The following is a 17,738-nucleotide window of genomic DNA, read 5'->3' as shown; positions in this document are numbered from 1 at the left end:
CTCATCCTCGTCACACAGCTTCTTGATGTAAGTAAGCATCTGCAGTACAGGTACGTTATAAGAGGACTATTCTCCCTTACAGCGTCAGTTATTATTTAATTTGTGACTCAGAGAGTCAGTCGGATCTGGAGCGACCCAGTCACAAACATACATGTGTCGGCCGAAGGCTCATCAAGGCGCCGGCAGTAATCCAACCATCCATGAAAAGCCAGACAATGTACAAATGCTGCCAAGTCTCTAAGTCGTTTTTGTCTTGGATACGGTAATCCCTCGGTCTCCGTGCTGCAGTATGAGCATGAATTTGAATACATTAAAGCTCCACAGAGGGGATGATAAGCTGCTGAACCAGAGTGTTAATAAGTTTCCTGTGAAAGTTTTACCCAAGGTTGTTCAAAGAGCTTCACTGTCGGGTTCTTAGAGGTCTGGCAAGTAGTTATAGGTTCATTGATGTTCTCTGGTATGCCTCCTAAGATCTGTCACTTTCATCTTCAGAGGAAATACTTACACATGCATCTGCTGTATGTGTCCATTTGTGTATGAATACTTGTTCTGTGCATATTAGCATCAGAGCTTCTACTGAGTACAGTATAACAGAGGGATTCAAAGCCCAATAGGTCAGGGTTTGAAAATGCAAAGCATATGTGGACAGTTATATCCCAACTACTATAGTACTGTGCATCTTCTTTGGATGTGGGCTGCCTTTTGTTCCGTTCTCTGTCAGATGATCCCACACTGCTTCAATAATGTTGAGGTCCGGGCTCTGGGGAGGATTCATCCCTCCATAAGACCTGTTGCCACTGATTTTCAGTCCACTTCTTGTGTCATTTGGCACAGCTCAGCCTTTTCTCCCTGTTTCCCTTCCTTAAGAACGGCTTCTTGACAGCCACCCTTCCATGGAGACCATTTCTGATGAGGCTTGGGCCAACAGTAGATGGATCAGCTGAAGGTCCAGATGCATCTCTCAGGTCCTGTCAGGTCACAGCTGGATTTTTTCCTCTTTCTTAAGGACATCACTTTCAGATCCTGTTCATCTGCTGTAGATAGTTTTTTAGGCCTGACACTTCTTCTTTTGTCCTCCACTTGTCCAGTTTCCTCAAATGTTTTAAGGACACACTGCACACCATGCTGAGATATGCCAAGTTTTCAGCTAATAGCTCTTTGGGAATCACCTTGTTGCTGCAGAAATCCTATTTTCTGTCTGTCAAACTGTGTTTTCTTTGCTGTTTTTCATAGATGCAACTAAAGAAATGAGTTGTTTGTTATGTGTAGAGGCAACACTGGATCATCCCTTGAGTTAAGTGCATTTTTTATGCTTGAAAATGAGTAAAAAAGCAGAAAACCTCCAAGGAAAAACCTCCAGAAAGCCTGGAGAACTATTAATCTAGACCTTTAAACGATTACAATAAAGAAAGGAGGGATGGATCAAGACTTTTGTACAGTAGTACAAGGTCAAAGTACCTTCCAGAAGTTGTCCACCTTGCCATAGACGAGCGACTGGTTCTGTCTCTTGATGTCATCGATGTGCTTGATGTCGCTGGCGTTGAGGTGTTGCTCCACAACAAAGCCCAAAAAGCTGTTGTCTGGAGTGTGAGCTGTGACAGAAAGGGAAGAAAAGTTAGTTTGTTAAACTTACTGTAACACAAAAGTCATGGAAGCCTCTTCTGTTATAACACAAAACTAAAGACTTTATAAGCACCATCATCCATGTTACGAATGATCTCAGCCAAAACAGCAGTAAATAACTCTTAGAAACGTGTCAGATTTCGTAAAAATCCACTTTAGCTGCAGTTTCTGTCCCCCCCGTTCCCCACTTCCAAGCATAACCGGTTGCCATGGTAACCACGAGAAGAGCGGTCGAGTGTGGAAACCGAAGCTGGCAGCGCTTCACCTCACCACCATCTGTCTTGTAAAACAAATGTGTCGACAAGGGTTGTGAATGTAGACGGAACGGATTCAGGCAAATATGAAGCAGCTTCATACGATTAATTAAGGCAAGGCAAGTTTATTTGAGTAGAACAATTCAACAACAAGGTGATTCAAAGTGCTTCACAGAGACATTAAAACAGAAGAAATAAAAAGCATGATTTAAAATTTAAACAAAAGAAGGAAATAAGAACAATAGATAAAATCAGAAAAAATTATATATATATGAAAGATAAAATCAGGAGTTAAAACATGATCCCGTTTTGAAACTCAAGCTTATTCAAATGCAGCTGAAAATAGATGCAGCTTCAACCTGGACTTAAATACTGAGTGTTTCAGCTGATCTGAGGCTTTCTGGGAGTTTGTTCCAGACATGTGGAGCATAGAAGCTGAATGCAGCTTCTCCAGGTCTGGTTCTGACTCTGGGAACTGATAAAAAACCGGATCCAGATGACCTGAGGGGTCTGGAAGGTTCATAGTGGGTCAGGAGGTCACTGATGTATTTTGGACCATTCAGAGCTTTTAGCATTTAAGATGAAACCATCGACAGCCTGAATTAGGGGAGGTGTTTGCACACCTGGAGCCGCTGTGGTCCGAGCTGCTTACCAAACCGAGGGCTTTAGCCATTTCATTTCATTGCAGCAGATGCCACTACCTGCCTGCTCTGCATCGGATCTCAGCAGAAACACTGGCAAATAAAAGTGGACGTGTTTTTCTCAGCATTGGCTGGAATGTGACAAAACCGCCCGTGTTTGCTCACTCGGCCTCTTCGAGAAGTTAACATACAGGCTCTGGCTAAATACCTCTGAGCAAACACAGAAAAAGAAACAGAGCAGCGAGTGTGTTCAGGGGAGTGTATGAGCCCAAGTAATTACTGAATAATGACAAAAATGTGCAGACCCGGTTTGTTTTGTAAACTGCACCCACAGAAGGCTTTTATAATGAATTAATTCATATAATAATGAACAAAAAGAGCATACTTGACTGTATTTTACATCGAACTGTCGCACCTTCTTGCAATAACAACGTCTAACGGTTCCAAACATAATCCATTTTGTTCAAATCCTGTCCTTTTTCTGGACTTCGAGCACAAAAAGAGCTTTTTACCCACCGAGTACAGCTGGTCCACTTTGCATCGTATGTGTGGGGGAGAACAAAGGAATGTGGGAGTAGCTGTTATGCTGTTATCATCAGATGTGTGTGAGGCGTCTGGGATGGGCAGGAGCTGAATACGCAGGTTTTTACCACAGCTCCTGCTTTAAAAATGGTTCAAGAACGGCCAGAATTAGACTGACCGTCACTCCCTGTCACACCGATAAAAAAGACAGATGCCAGGGAGGCAAAGTGAGGATATCTTGGCTGCTGCTGCTTTCATTTCAGACTTTTATTAGTTAGACAATTGTGTGCTTCCGTTGAAATGATCAATTCATCAAGAGCATTTAATTAGCAGCACCTGGGTGCTGATCAGCTTTTATAGGAAAGCTCGAGGAACTCGTGGCTGATGGCAGCTCTGGACATGTTGTGTCTCTCTTCATATCTCCTTTAGATTTTTATGAGATACGTAAACCATAAACATGTAATTGTGCCAAACGGGAGCTTTTATTGCATCCAATTGAGCTTTTCATAGCAAAGTTATTCCTGGAATAAGACGAGGAGTTAAACAAGGAGACAGAGAAAGAATAAGACGGAGGAAAAAAGAGGAAGTTGGGAAATGTGAGGTCACTGACGGGTAAAAGGGACGAGCATGAAGTCAAAGGTGAACCAAAGACGCAGAGGGACTATCGGGAAGGTGATATTATTAGTTTCACTGAGACATGCCTGGAGGAACGACCTTAACGCCTCTCGACTCAGTTTTCAGACTTTATGGGCGGACAAAGACAGCAGATAGAGTTCACCTGTTCCCTGTGACATCAGCCGACCCCAATCCATGGAGATCTGTCTTTACTAAAGTTTATCATCTGATTTTAGTTTTATTTTCATTTTATTCTGTATCCACCTGCTGAAAAACGCATCAGAAACAATGATTTATACCAGGGGTATAAACCTTTGTGACATTGAGTGCCAATTTGAAATTTTCTTGTCAATGAGTTAAAATATAACACAAAATACAAGAATATTTCCAACACAGCAGGAATTTTATTCTATCCAAAGCTGCATAAAATCCCATTTCAAGAGGGATCTCATTTCAAAACACTGCTTTCAGAACCTGGTTTAAAACGAACTGCACTGGGTGGAAATATAGACACTAAAGTGCATCAAAAAACAACAACTCTATTATGTTTCTGTATTTATCAGCTGCTTTTATCCAAAGCGACTTACAAATGAAGATATAACAGCTCTATAAAAAGCTAACAATAAACTACATAGAAGGAACCCAGGAGTCCGACTCTGTCAGAGGGGACAGAGTAGAGATAGGGTGCAGGCATAGAAGGAAGTGCAGAAAGATAAAGAGCAGAGATAGAGGGGGGAGGGAAGTACAAGGTAAGTGCTGGGACAGGAGATGCTCTCTGAAGAGCTGGGTTTTCAGGAGCTTCTTGAAGATAGACAGGGACGCCCCTGTTCTGGTAGCGCTCGGTAGGTCATTCCACCATCGTGGGACGACACATGAACAGAGTTTGGATTGTCTTAGGCGTGGTGTAGGAGCTGCTAGACGACAATCCTGGGACCAACGGAGGGACCCAGTTGGGACAGAAGCCTTTGCAAGAGCATTCAAGGAGATGGAGCCGTTCCATTAAGCTCTTTGTAGCTAACATCAGGGACTTGGATCTGATGCTAAGGGCAGCCAGAGGAGCTCAATGAACAGAGGGGGGATGTTTTTCTTTTCACAACCGGTCAAAAAACCTCCGCTAATATCTCGCTTTTGAGTGTGATGAAGAAGTATTTAATCGGCATTCAGTCCCGTGTCAAATGACTCTGCTGTAATCACGGGTATTTATTGGCTCTGCCTCCGATCAGCTTTGATTGTAACACGATACCCAGGCGCACGTGCTAATTTTCTCAGGCTTTTGTTGACTTTGCCTTCACAGAAGAACACATTTACCAACCGTAACGTCTCTCATGGAGGCTCTGTGATGTTCTGGACCATCTGCAGAGGTTTCATGGCACAGGCTGGAGACCAGTTAGGAGAGCATGGCCTGCACCAGGAGCTGGGGGGCATGTTGGGTCAGGTATGGTCTGATCTTTCTTATGTTTAGTAATGCAAAGCGGCACGAACGAGCAACCGAGGTACTGTGATCTTTGAAGGTTAGTTGGTCATCAATCATGACACCCAAGTTTCTAGCAGCCTTTGATGGAGCCAGAGATGGGGATTCGGTTTGGAGGCAGATGCTGTGGTGTATGGTTGGTTTGGCTGGGACTGGATATTAGATCAGAGGGAAACAGCCCCAACATTTTAAATTCAAACAGCAACACGTTTAACTCAAAATAAGTGTGGGCTGTACTGTGCCCACCAGTCAGCGTGAGCTTGCTGCTTTGCTTGGCTGAGCTCCGTTATCTGGGGCTCGTAGTTTGTTGCTTTCAGTTGTAAACACGCCTCAGTGGTCCTTCGTTAAACGGCTCAGGTGGGGCTGAGCACATCTTTCACCTGCTCACAAAGGTATGTTGACCCGAAGACTGACAAGAGAGCCAGTGCGATGTTCCCAGCTTTTTTAGCGGGCAGCGTTGCCATTTCTAGGCCTCTAAATCTTTACATCTCTGGGAATGTGGGCGCTACTACGGAAGATTTCTTCTTCTGTGGCTCTGGTGGCTACACAGCGCTGAGGGGAATGTGGGCGGGACTTCTTGCTGTCACTCAAACACAAGAAACCAGCCAAGGCTGGGACCGTCGCACCAATGATTTTGCCTCGGCGTGCCAGCTGTGGCACGCGTGCCAAAGGTTGCCGACCCCCAATCTATACTATAGGAATCAGAAAAGTATCACTGAACTGAATTTAACTAAATTATTTGCTGTGGAAGCAGTAAGGTTGGACTGAATTTTTGTTGATTTTTTGGGACATAAAATAACGACACGGTGCAAAATGTTGTGTTGTTGTTGATCTGAGGCTGTTTTTACCTTATTTCATCAGGTTTTTAATATATTCTGATATTCAAAACCTTTACATTTCAAGATGATACACTTTAATTTAATATTCTTTGTAGGATTATTAAGTTTTTATGACACGATGTTTAACTTTATTAACCAAAAAACTATGATATTTCTGTAAGAAACCACTTTTATTATCCATTCCTGCCACATTCCTGCGACCTGTTTCTCTGTCACATTCATTTAGAAAATGCAAATTCAAAGATTAACTCATTAGTTACACTGAAAAGAATCTCCATTCATTAAAAAAAAAACACAATAAACTAATGCAAGCACACCTGTACGACTCAAGAAAATGATCCGCAGGCAGATGTGGACTTTGGCACTATGAAGAGGCTGCTAACGCTCATGTACCAAACTGACTGTGTAAACAGGACAGGCTGTTAATTAGTGCTCAGCCCTCTTGATGCATTTGGCAACAGATGCCTCTTCTCCCACCAGAGCCGCCACTCAAAATGTCACTCAGCTTGCAGCAGCTTCATTTACGATTAGCTAACAAACAGCCTGGGGGGACAGCACAGTAGGAAAAACAGCTGCTTTGTTGCTCCTGACCAACTTGTTAGTAGGGGGACAAATTTCCCTCCAAATGAAGCCTGGATTCACTCTGTTAGAGTGGAGGCCACTTTTGGCACAACCTGGTCGAGCTTCGCAGGGTCTTAAATTATCTTAATGGAAATCACATCAACTGGCAGGGTGTGAACTACGGGGGAGCCAGGGGGGCCTCAGCCCGCCTTAATGAGACGTGAGCTCCCCTGAACACTGGATTTGTCTCTAAAATATTGGCAAAATGCTGTTTTTTCCCATGCATTTCCTTTTTGTTTTGTTTTTTATTTCTTTTTGTACTGTCATAATCATGGATCATGTGCAAAATTAGGCTATTTTTAATGTATGATTTGTGCATTATCGCTATTTGAATTTAATGAAGAGGCCGGCCTGCGTGCAGTTCTTGTCCTGGCCATTGAAGCGTGGGGGCGCTGTTTCTTAAACCGAACGTTACTTAATCTTTAAATATAAATAAGGAAAAAATAAGAAAAAAACGCTCTATTTCGGTGCTAAATAATAAATTCATCACGTCTAAAAGAAGAAATCTAATCGCACATTTTGGATTTACTCAGAAATCGAAGACGAATGACTCCGAGGAGCAGCAAGAGGCAAGTTCTTCGGCTGATGACGCTTTGTTGAGGGCAACCGACACCACCGCTGCACCTGCGGGGAAACCTGCTGCCTGTGAAAGCAACACCGGGGTGACCGGCAAACAGGACGGGCCGACAGAGGCTGGAGATGGGGTCAACGGCAGCTCAGAGGCTGGAGATGGGGTCAACGGCAGCTCAGAGGCTGGAGATGGCGGTGACTCCACCTGCCCATGTGCTTATAAATAGGTTACAGGCAGGCTGGTAATAATGGATGTGTTTTGAGGGGCTCACAACCCGCCGCTTCTGCTTCTTCTGCCGCCGGAAGCGGCCAAAGGGGCGGGGCTTATATGTATAGCAAATAGCAGACATATATAATAATCCATCCATACATGCATTGGTTCCCTCTTTCCCCATGGATCGTACTCTGGGCAGCCTTCTTTGAGTTTCTTTGTGTTTGCACTCTGCCATTTTCCGCTTTTTTCGGCCCCAATTGGCTGTCGCCGCCGCGCATCACTGCTCATTTGCATAAAGTTGAGCCTTTCTCAACTTTTGAAGCTCACGAAGCTCACAACGCCGGCTTCCATTGAAAATGAATGGCAGCTGGCCGCTCACGCCGCTCCTGGTGTGAGCCCCCGGTTAGTCCTCGCTCTGATTCTATGTCATATACTGAGATGCTGTGATATACTGATAAACTGCAGGCAGATCAGCAAATGTATTTACTTTCAACAGGTGGTGTCAGACGTCTCCTGATTAAAAACATTTTAATTTCTTAAAGCACTTCTGAAAGACGCCCACACAAAACGACACCTCCATGCAGATGAAAAGGATGCACCGGCGATGGTATCAATCAAATCTTTACAAGCATCTCCGGGTCAATAACGTAGCTGCCTCAGTTATAAGTGCTCTGCCGCTACGTTTAACCTCTGACCCGGAGCATTCATCATCTCCGTGAGAGATTAAACATTCACAAGCAGCTATACACAAACTGCAATTTGCTGCTAATTCCTTTTATGATTCATTTAAACTGCATGTGTCGAAGGAATCTGTTTAATATCGCCCTTCTTGGCCCTTCTTGGCCCTTCTTGGCCTCACATGCGTGACAAAAAGCCCGTCTGTGGTAGATTTGAGTTGTTCAGACCCACCGAAAAGCCTAACTGTGCCACGAATGCAACAGTTTGGCTCGAAAAGACAGGACTGGACAACAGAAAGCACGCCATACAATCCTGATTCTGAAAGAGATTAATGAGGTCAATTTAGCCACGTCTTGTCTTATTGACCAGAGGCCACACACTCCCCCGGCCAATGATTTATGGAGCCCAGCCTGACCGTAACAAATGGACCAATCCAGATAGGGAATAAATTACTCTACTGGCAGCTGATTTGTCCACAGTTGCATCTTCATCTGAGAAGTTAACTGATTATTTCAGACCTTCGTCTTGAAGGTGTTCAGTGCACGGCTCTAATCCCGTCTTTTGTGTCACTCGTCCCTGGAATTGATCCCCCTCTTTCGTTTTAACACTCGGCCAAACCGCCGTGCACTTGTTTCACCTCCGATATCATCTAACCTCACGACTCTGAGCTGGAGTTCATGCAAAAGGCCCCTGTGTTTGATGAGAAAGACATCCCCAGTGCGGCAGACAAAGGGCCTATTCAGTGCAGGGGGATTCTGGACAGCTCCAAGCATCACCTCTTAAACGGGGATTGTCGGGGTAACATTTCACTTTCTCCCAGCCACGGAGAAAAGGTCAGTACTCCAGGGGGCTGGATCCCTTTCCTCCTCAGAACACGCTCTATCGTCTGCTTCGGAAATGCGATTGACTCCAGATACAGAGCGATTTCATTGTAGGAGGGCAGCTATAAAACCTCAACGTCCTACATTCATAACCACAGCAAAAAGCTGATGGCCTGACCTCTTACTTACTAATCGGCTTGATATTCCATTAGCTGCACCGCGCTGAAGTAGATTTATGGGAACAAAATCATCTCATTTATCTGAAAATCCAGCTGAAAACACTGAAGTGATGATCATTAGACCTGGCTTTCAACAACAGAGAGGGGAACTTGGAGTTATGTAAAGAAAACGATCCTTTTGCTGAGGAGGGACATAAACTGAAGTTTAACCTTCAGTAAATCCCTCAAACAGACCACAATTCAGTCAAAAGGCCTGTATTTAACTGCCAAAGCCACAGCTTTCCACGGATTTCTCTCACGGTTGTCGTTTTGGTGCAAACTTACGGAACATGGTGTTGAACTGCTGCGGGTTGAGGTTCCACTTCCCCCACGGCGTCTTGTGGCCTTTGGACTGGGCGTAGTGGGCGTGGTTGAACTCAGGTTCAGTCCCGAATGAGTCCAGCACCCGCAACATGCACCTGTAAGAAAGAGCACAGATTTTAAAGGCTGCTTTGGTCAGAAACACAGATAAAATAAGCAGAAGTTTATGAGCACTGACGTCAGATTGTATATTTTAAATTAAATTGAATGGATTCAGTGGGGATGCACGATTATTCATTCATCATGTCTGGAAAAACATGATGATTTTTAGTGAAAAATTCAACTTTGAATTCGAATAAATGATAAATAATGTAAAATAAAAACAAAAAAACAATAATTTAACATTTTAAAGTACTGACTGTATTGATCGGACACGTCTTTGGCCAAATAAAAAGATCCCGTCTGTTATTTCTGTGTCTTTGGGAGGCAGATGGATCGGGTTCTGCCCGGTGCAGGCTGCTGTAATGGTTCTCTGGGTCGGCGCTAGACTGGATTTTGTAAATTAACATTAGCTTTGGCCTTCATGCATTCCTCATATTTAGGTTTGTGAGGTATTTTCAGGTGATTTAACAGATTAGATAACTTGCTCTTGTTTAACGTCACTCGCCCTGAATCCGAAACAAGTCCAGACGATGGCTGTCGCCCCGTTTCGAGGCTCAAGCTCCTCGCCGTCCCCAGATGCTGCTGGATTCTTCTCGGCTTTGGTCATGACTTGTTCTCATCAGTCTAACTCACAGACTGTCTAACTCTCTGCCGCTGCAGGCTGTCTAACTGCGCGCTTGTTATTCAGGCAGCTTAATGAAGCCCTAACCATGCTGTCGCCCCCTGGTGGTTGGTGGACTACTGGTTCAGAACATGTGGTTCGATGCAGGCAGCAGAGCTGCATTTTGAATGTAAATATCATTGATGATCAGGTTAATTTAATTGTGGCCACCAAAGATAATCAATGATCACGATCAAAATATGACTAATTGTGCAGCCTTAAGGTGTTCCCTTCCTGTCAGGGATCAAGGAGGAGTGTTCATGAAGGACATTTGGGTGCCCAGGTGACCTCTACTGCTTGACCTCCAAATGAAAAGGTCCAGCTGGGTTTGGGTCAAGAGAGACAGTCGATTTCATCAAAGCATTGGATGGATTTTGCAGCTGAAATGTAAGACACAATCAAAGTTATTTCCATTTTTCTAACTGAATGACCTTTATATGCAATAAGTAATGATGGGCATTTGTTTGTTTGTCAGTCTTTATCGTTCTCTCTCGTCTGCACTGGTTCTGGTTTTAAAACACGGCAGCCACAGCATTACAGCTGCTCAGGCCCCTAATGTAAGCGGTTCTTTCACCCAGCAGTGAGCCGTTATCAGTGTTGGAGCCAAAGCTTTGGCTGTCAAAGCAGAAAAGAAATGATCCTCAGAAAGGATCTGGCTCCGAATCAGCACTTAGGAGGAAAAACCTCTCATAATGGTTGGTTTTGGTGCTTTTTTCATCAGTCATGCTGCTTGTTTATTTTACAGTATCTGGCAACGTGGATCAGGATGCTGTTTTATGTGAAGTTTGCAGGTACATATTTAAGAAAAGGGGGATAAAAACATAAGGAATGAACAGCCACTGCAGACTGAATGACTGTTGAAGGACAAGACGGGTGGAATTTACAGATCAAGAACAAAGATAAGTTGTTTGTTTTCTTCTCAAGAGGCCATTTCAGTGACTGAAACCGACACAATTTGTTGCCAGATAGTGGGTTGGTGGCATTTGAGATGGTTGATGTCAGACACTGCTACTCACAGCTACTTTAAACCAAGAACGCATAAAAAATACAGTCAACCAGCAACCAAAATTCACCTTAAGAAATAAAAACCAACATTTTGAAGCAAGCTTTTTATGTATTTTGATGTTGAAGAAAGTGTGTGATGATATTCTTTTAAAAAAGTGTAGAAAATGTTTAAATAATCCTTAAAAATGAATGCCACAAAGGAAGTGCCTCCACTGTCAGACTCCGGCTGTGAGTGGACATCGCGGCTAACTCAAAGGTCACAGCACAGAATTAATTAGACCTTTAAATGACCTTTATGTGCATTCTCAGACTCAATCATTGTTCCTCACTCCTGCTTTCTGGAAGATGGTTTGATTGTATCTTGTGTGTGCTAATTAGATTTTTTTTGTGTAGAAAGGTCCGATGTGTTAGAGGAAATCTAATATCCATTTACTGTGCTGGACACAAATGACTCTTCATACTGAGCCAGCTATTGTTTTTCTCCAACTAATGCCAAAGAAGAGACTTTTGTGATGGGGAACAGCCAGGTGTGCATGAAGCAGACATGGGAGCCACACACTCTCCTTCAGTGATTGTATATCCGCCCCCTCAGATGCTGCACAGCTGGCTGTTTGAACTGTGAGAGTCCCGGTGAGAGCGAGAAGCTTGAAAAACAGATTCACCAGGTGGAAACTTTCTGCTGAAAGATATACCATGAGCAGATGGGGAAGTGCTGCAGGAGCTGTCACATGGTGCAGCTGCGACGTGGGAATCATAACGAGGTAAAAGTTGAAGCTATTAAGCTCCACAAGCATGTACTCCGTGACACTTGAAGCCTTACTACAGCTGAGCTGAGCTGAGTGAGGATGTTGTTTTCAACGTGAGAGCACAATTCAACCATAATATCATCCATCTGAAGTGATCCCAAATGGGTAGCGTTTGTAAAAAAAACAGGTTTCCCTCATGCCACAACCATCTCCCATGTGAAGAGAACACAACAGACACACATGAGTCATTAAAAAACAAGTGGTACCACATGGGAACTCTTGTCTTGCATGAATTTAGCGATGACATGTCCTGAGGCACAACAGCTGGTGATCAGCAGAACTGTTCATGGGTAGATCCCAGCTGATCACATGATTTATTTGGTGTTATTTTTGGATCCCATTGCCTCATGAACAAAAGATTGAGCCATGCCATAAACTAGGAAGTACAAGAACAATCTTTCTTCATCAAGATCTCCTATGTGGGTCATCAGCTGAAGGATGCCGAATCTTTTTCTTACTTCAGTCACTTCAGGTTTATTTCTGCAGCCCACGAGTTGCACATGCAAAGAAAAGTTGGGAGATTTTCTTTTTACCCAAAATCGGATGCTGGCAACACTCTCAAAGAGAGTTGGAAGAGAGGTAAAGAAAGATTCTACACCCAGGAAGTGACAGGTAAGCAAGGAGGGCTGAAACTGCCCCGATCTGAATATGAATAGAATAATAATCTGAAACAACAACCCTGGACTGTAAAGCAGCTAAAATGTTGGATTCAGCAGAAATGGACACAGATTCCTCTGAAAAATGGCAAAAATTAGTCTCAAACCATTAAAAAGTGTCATAAAAAGGAAGCTGATGGGAAACATGACTCTATCCTGACTGTTTAAGTCGTACATTTTAAATTTAACTAAAAACAGGACGAAGCCGATCAGTGAAGACACTGAAAATAATTTAGATCGACTTCAGTCTGTTTAACGAGGGCTGAAAAAAATTAATTCCAACAGAGAAAGATGGAGGCACAGATTCAGTTTAATTTCTCCATTACAGAACAACTTATTTACACAGTTTCTGCAGCCATGCCATAAACTAGGAAGTACAAGAGCAATCTTTCTTCATCAAGATCTCCTATGTGGGTCATCAGCTGAAGGATGCCGAATCTTTTTCTTACTTCAGTCACTTCAGGTTTATTTCTGCAGCCCACGAGTTGCACATGCAAAGAAAAGTTGGGAGATTTTCTTTTTACCCAAAATCGGATGCTGGCAACGCTCTCAAAGAGAGTTGGAAGAGAGGTAAAGAAAGATTCTACACTCAGGAAGTGACAGGTGAGCAAGGAGGGCTGAAACTGCCCCGATCTGAATATGAATAGAATAATAATCTGAAACAACAACAACAGCCCTGGACTGTTGAGCAGCTAAAATGTTGGATTCAGCAGAAATGGACACAGATTCCTCTGAAAAATGGCAAAAATTAGTCTCAAACCATTAAAAAGTGTCATAAAAAGGAAGCTGATGGGAAACATGACTCTATCCTGACTGTTTAAGTCGTACATTTTAAATTTAACTAAAAACAGGACGAAGCCGGTCAGTGAAGACACTGAAAATAATTTAGATCGACTTCAGTCTGTTAAACGAGGGCTGAAAAAAAATTAATTCCAACAGAGAAAGATGGAGGCAGAGATTCAGTTTAATTTCTCCATTACAGAACAACTTATTTACACAGTTTCTGCAGCCATGCAGATCAGGGTAAGTCGCCCAAAGTCACTTCATTAAAAACAAGCAGGACAACAACGGCTCCAATTTACACTCAAAACAATAGCTGCGGGTTCTCCCATTCAGCTGGAATCAGTATGAAACACGCTGATAAAGGACTGTTAGCCGGAGGGCAGCGGCAGTAACAAACCGCATTAATCCCAGTCAGACCCTGCCTGGTTTCTTTGCTCCTTACACCAAAAGGCTGCAATAATCACACAGTTTACGGTTTGATTCTGATACCCAAACCCACCAGGCTTGTCCTTTGAATACTTTACAGCCTCTACAGCTGTATTTTGACCAAAAGCACCCAGAATTTAACAGTCCAGGACCTTTAGTGGGTTGTATTTTTACTAAGAATTTCACTAGAGGACTTCAAATTACTTGTAGGAAGGCTGGTGAGACAGTCAGTGGGAGTCTGCACATGTACTGTACTTAACTAGTTCCTTTTATCTTTCATTTTATTATTATTAATTATTATATGTTCCTGTTTTTGTCTCTTGTACGTTCAGTTAATCTGTAACTTTGTGTTTTGCTGCTGCCTAAAACAGGTCTCTCTTGCAAATGAGACCCTGGGTCTCAATGAGATTTTACCTGTATAAATAAAGGTGAATAAATAAAAATACTAAGGTCTAAAGTTCAGGTAGATTAGGCAAATTAAGTCCACTGAAGTGCGTTGCTCCAATCCGACAGCCCACAGTAAAGAACACCAAGCAGCCTCAGCTGCAGTAACTACAACCTGTCCGTGAAACACACTTTTCTGGAGGTTTGTGCATATCTCGTTGTACTTTAGAGCAAAGCTGCTGGGAAACAATCTGAGATAAATGTCTTATTGTGCCATCTGAGCTCTGTCACTCGTTTATTCCAAATCTTATGAGCTACTGATCGTATTAAACCTGAGATTGCTGAAACAGGATGGTGATGATAAATCAATCAGAAATGTTCACCTCTCAGAGGTACAGGGTAGCCTCAAACATACTGATCCCCTTTCACGAAGCAGGGCCTTAAAAGTCTCCTCCAGAGCTCTAGTTCCTGCTGGTTTTAACCTAAAAAAGGTTCCTGTGGTGTAAATGCAGCTTACTTAAAAGATAAAGGTGGAAAAGTGATGCAGGGAAGCTGAAAGGTTTTACTTTGTTGAAGAAAAATGTCTCAAACAACACTCCAGTTCTTTTTAGACACCTTGAAAGCTCACAGAGACTTTAAGTGCTCCGACATAAATTTGTAATAACAAGGAGAAATAATGCAAAAAAAACAGCATGTGGACCTTACATCATGTCCGAGTCTATATCGATTTCCTGAGAGCACAAAGCCAGCACACGCAGTTTAAGGTGTTATGTCGCAAACTAACAAAAGCTGGTGACCGACGGGGCCATTAGTGCCCCCGAACTTATTGTTCCTTCCCTTTTCCTGTCAGTCGGAGCCGATGGGAGCTTTTTCAAAATAAACCAGGAAGGCTTAATCTGCAGGCCTCGGTGGAGCACTCAGAGACAGAATAGACTCGGCTGGCGACAACGTCGTGGGCAACAGACAATTCTTCGGTCTTCAGAGAAATCGTGGTCATGTGTGGGATGGAAATAGCCCCATTGTCCCGATAAGTGCCAGACAAATATCAGCCCAGTGGCCGTGTGAGAGAAGCTGTTAAAGCCCAGCGGAAAAGGTGAAAATACTTACTGGTAGTGGACCCAAGAAGGCCCGAGCGTCTTCTTGAACTGGGTGAGACCCACAATGTCGATGTATATCAGCTCCACAATCTTGTCGCCCTGCGTCGGGCAGCTGGATTTGTTCCCCATGACCTTCCGCATGATCCTACAGAGAAAACCGCTCAAATCAACTTTCGAACAACACATTTATTCACATGTACCACACAGAATTCGCCACAGGAGTTGGTAGCTTTTTAATTGGACCAAACTTCCTATAAAAGAGCTGCCAAGATAGCAAATAAACCACAGCTGATAATGGCTTTTAAAAAAAAAAAAGTCACTGGGTTCAGGCCAGGATTTAGAGTCTTATGAAACAACAGCTCTGATAAAATTTATTGAATGTATTATTCATGACTGTACAAATGGTTTAAAACTGCAACATAATACTGCCCCGAGGAGGAGTGATAATGTTTAGGAAGAATAAATACTTCAGTCTGACTGTATTTAGTCTGAAAGCCAAAAGTTTACACCAAACTGGATGTGAGGCGAGTCACTGTGAGTCCTAAAAAAAGAGGCTAAGATGTTACCTGTGTTTGGAAAAACAAGGTATTAGACAAATGAGATGTTTGACCTCGGTAAATTAAGCAAATCCTACAGGTGATGATCTCTGTTGGCAAAGAAAAGAAGCTTCATCACAGGCTTAACTTCCATGATACGTAGCTAAAAAAGAAGCTTCATCACAGGCTTAACTTCCATGATACGTAGCTAAAAAAGAAGCTTCATCACAGGCTTAACTTCCATGATACGTAGCTAGAAAAGAAGCTTCATCACAGGCTTAACTTCCATGATACGTAGCTAAAAAATAAGCAAAATGTAGCTTTTAGCTTCTTATCTGTGTTTGCCATTTCAGTGAGAACCAGCACTTTTCATTAGTTCGTCCGGTTCTGTGCAAATATCTTCCCCAGGAGGACTGAAAACAACTCAGTTTCACATTTTCCTTAGAAGAAACCCGAACTAATACGAATCACAGACCTAAATATGTTCTTATTACCCTCCACTATGTTGAAAACATGCTTAAATCATTTTAAAACTTCATTTATCTCATATTTTCAACAAAAGCGTCCACCATTACCTTACATGTCTGTTACATTTTGGGTGAATTATGGTGTAAATTGTCCGAGTTCAACAGTAACTGCTTCAATAATGTTACGTTCACTGACCAGCAGTGACGCATTCAGTGGGTCTACATGATGATATTAACTGGATTACAGCTACAGTTGGGTTCTGCTCCTTATCTGAGGGTAATTATCCTTGGATATATGGCGGTGAATGAATGGAATCACTGGCACAAAGCAGGTCATACCCCGGTCCAATAGGTGGCGCTGTCCCCATTTCAGCTATCGCTAACAGAGCCACTTCCTGTTAACTGACGACCGTCTCCTTCAACTTCTGGGTCACGACGCTGGGAAAAAATCTCGAGCAAAGAACGCAAAGTCCAATTCCCAGTAAGGATGTCCCGATCCAGATTGTTTAGCCTCCCGATACAATCCGATTATTTTAATGATTAGTCCTTAAACAGCCTTAAACAGCCTTAAACAGCCTTAGACAACCTTAAACAGCCTTAAGCAACCTTAAACAGCCTTAAACAGCCTTAGACAGCCTTAAACAGCCTTAAGCAACCTTAAGCAGCCTTAAACAACCTTAAACAACCTTAAACAACCTTAAACAGCCTTAGACAGCCTTAAACAGCCTTAAGCAACCTTAAGCAGCCTTAAACAACCTTAAACAACCTTAAACAGCCTTAAACAGCCTTAGACAACCTTAAACAGCCTTAAACAGCCTTAAACAACCTTAAACAGCCTTAAACAGCCTTAAACAGCCTTAAACAGCCTTAAACAACCTTAAACAGCCTTAAACAGCCTTAAACAGCCTTAAACAACCTTAGACAGCCTTAAACAGCCTTAAACAACCTTAAACAGCCTTAAACAGCCTTAAACAGCCTTAAACAGCCTTAAACAGCCTTAAACAGCCTTAAACAGCCTTAAACAACCTTAGACAGCCTTAGACAGCCTTAAACAGCCTTAAATAACCTTAAACTGCCTTAAGCAACCTTAAACAGCCTTAAACAGCCTTAAACAGCCTTAAACAGCCTTAAGCAACCTTAAGCAGCCTTAAACAGCCTTAAACAGCCTTAAACAGCCTTAAACAGCCTTAGACAGCCTTAAACAGCCTTAGACAGCCTTAAACAGCCTTAAACAGCCTTAAACAGCCTTAAACAGCCTTAGACAGCCTTAGACAGCCTTAAACAGCCTTAAACAGCCTTAGACAGCCTTAAACAGCCTTAAACAGCCTTAAACAGCCTTAAACAGCCTTAAACAGCCTTAGACAGCCTTAGACAGCCTTAAACAGCCTTAAACAGCCTTAGACAGCC

General features: G+C 42.9%; 2 protein-coding genes across 2 annotated transcripts in view; both read right to left on the bottom strand.

Annotated features, from left to right (window-relative positions):
• r3hdm1 (R3H domain containing 1) overlaps positions 1-17,738 on the bottom strand; it is a 367,959-nt gene that overhangs the window by 239,774 nt on the left and 110,447 nt on the right. The window lies entirely within an intron of this gene.
• The window catches only part of mgat5 (alpha-1,6-mannosylglycoprotein 6-beta-N-acetylglucosaminyltransferase), a 91,993-nt gene that overhangs the window by 23,450 nt on the left and 50,805 nt on the right, over positions 1-17,738 (bottom strand). Inside the window, exons 9-11 of the mRNA XM_072371237.1 lie at positions 15,339-15,473; positions 9,373-9,506; positions 1,459-1,592 (exon numbers count right to left, since the gene is read on the bottom strand). Of these exons, the coding sequence (XP_072227338.1) occupies positions 1,459-1,592; positions 9,373-9,506; positions 15,339-15,473 (403 nt within the window). The remainder of the gene's footprint in view (positions 1-1,458; positions 1,593-9,372; positions 9,507-15,338; positions 15,474-17,738) is intronic.

This window comes from Leuresthes tenuis, unplaced genomic scaffold, assembly GCF_036924035.1.
Source record: "Leuresthes tenuis unplaced genomic scaffold, fLeuTen1.0.hap1 SCAF_1, whole genome shotgun sequence".
Classification (NCBI taxonomy): Eukaryota; Metazoa; Chordata; class Actinopteri; order Atheriniformes; family Atherinopsidae; genus Leuresthes; species Leuresthes tenuis.
Note: the sequence above shows the minus strand (reverse complement) of the source record. Positions and strands in the feature narration are given on the sequence as shown.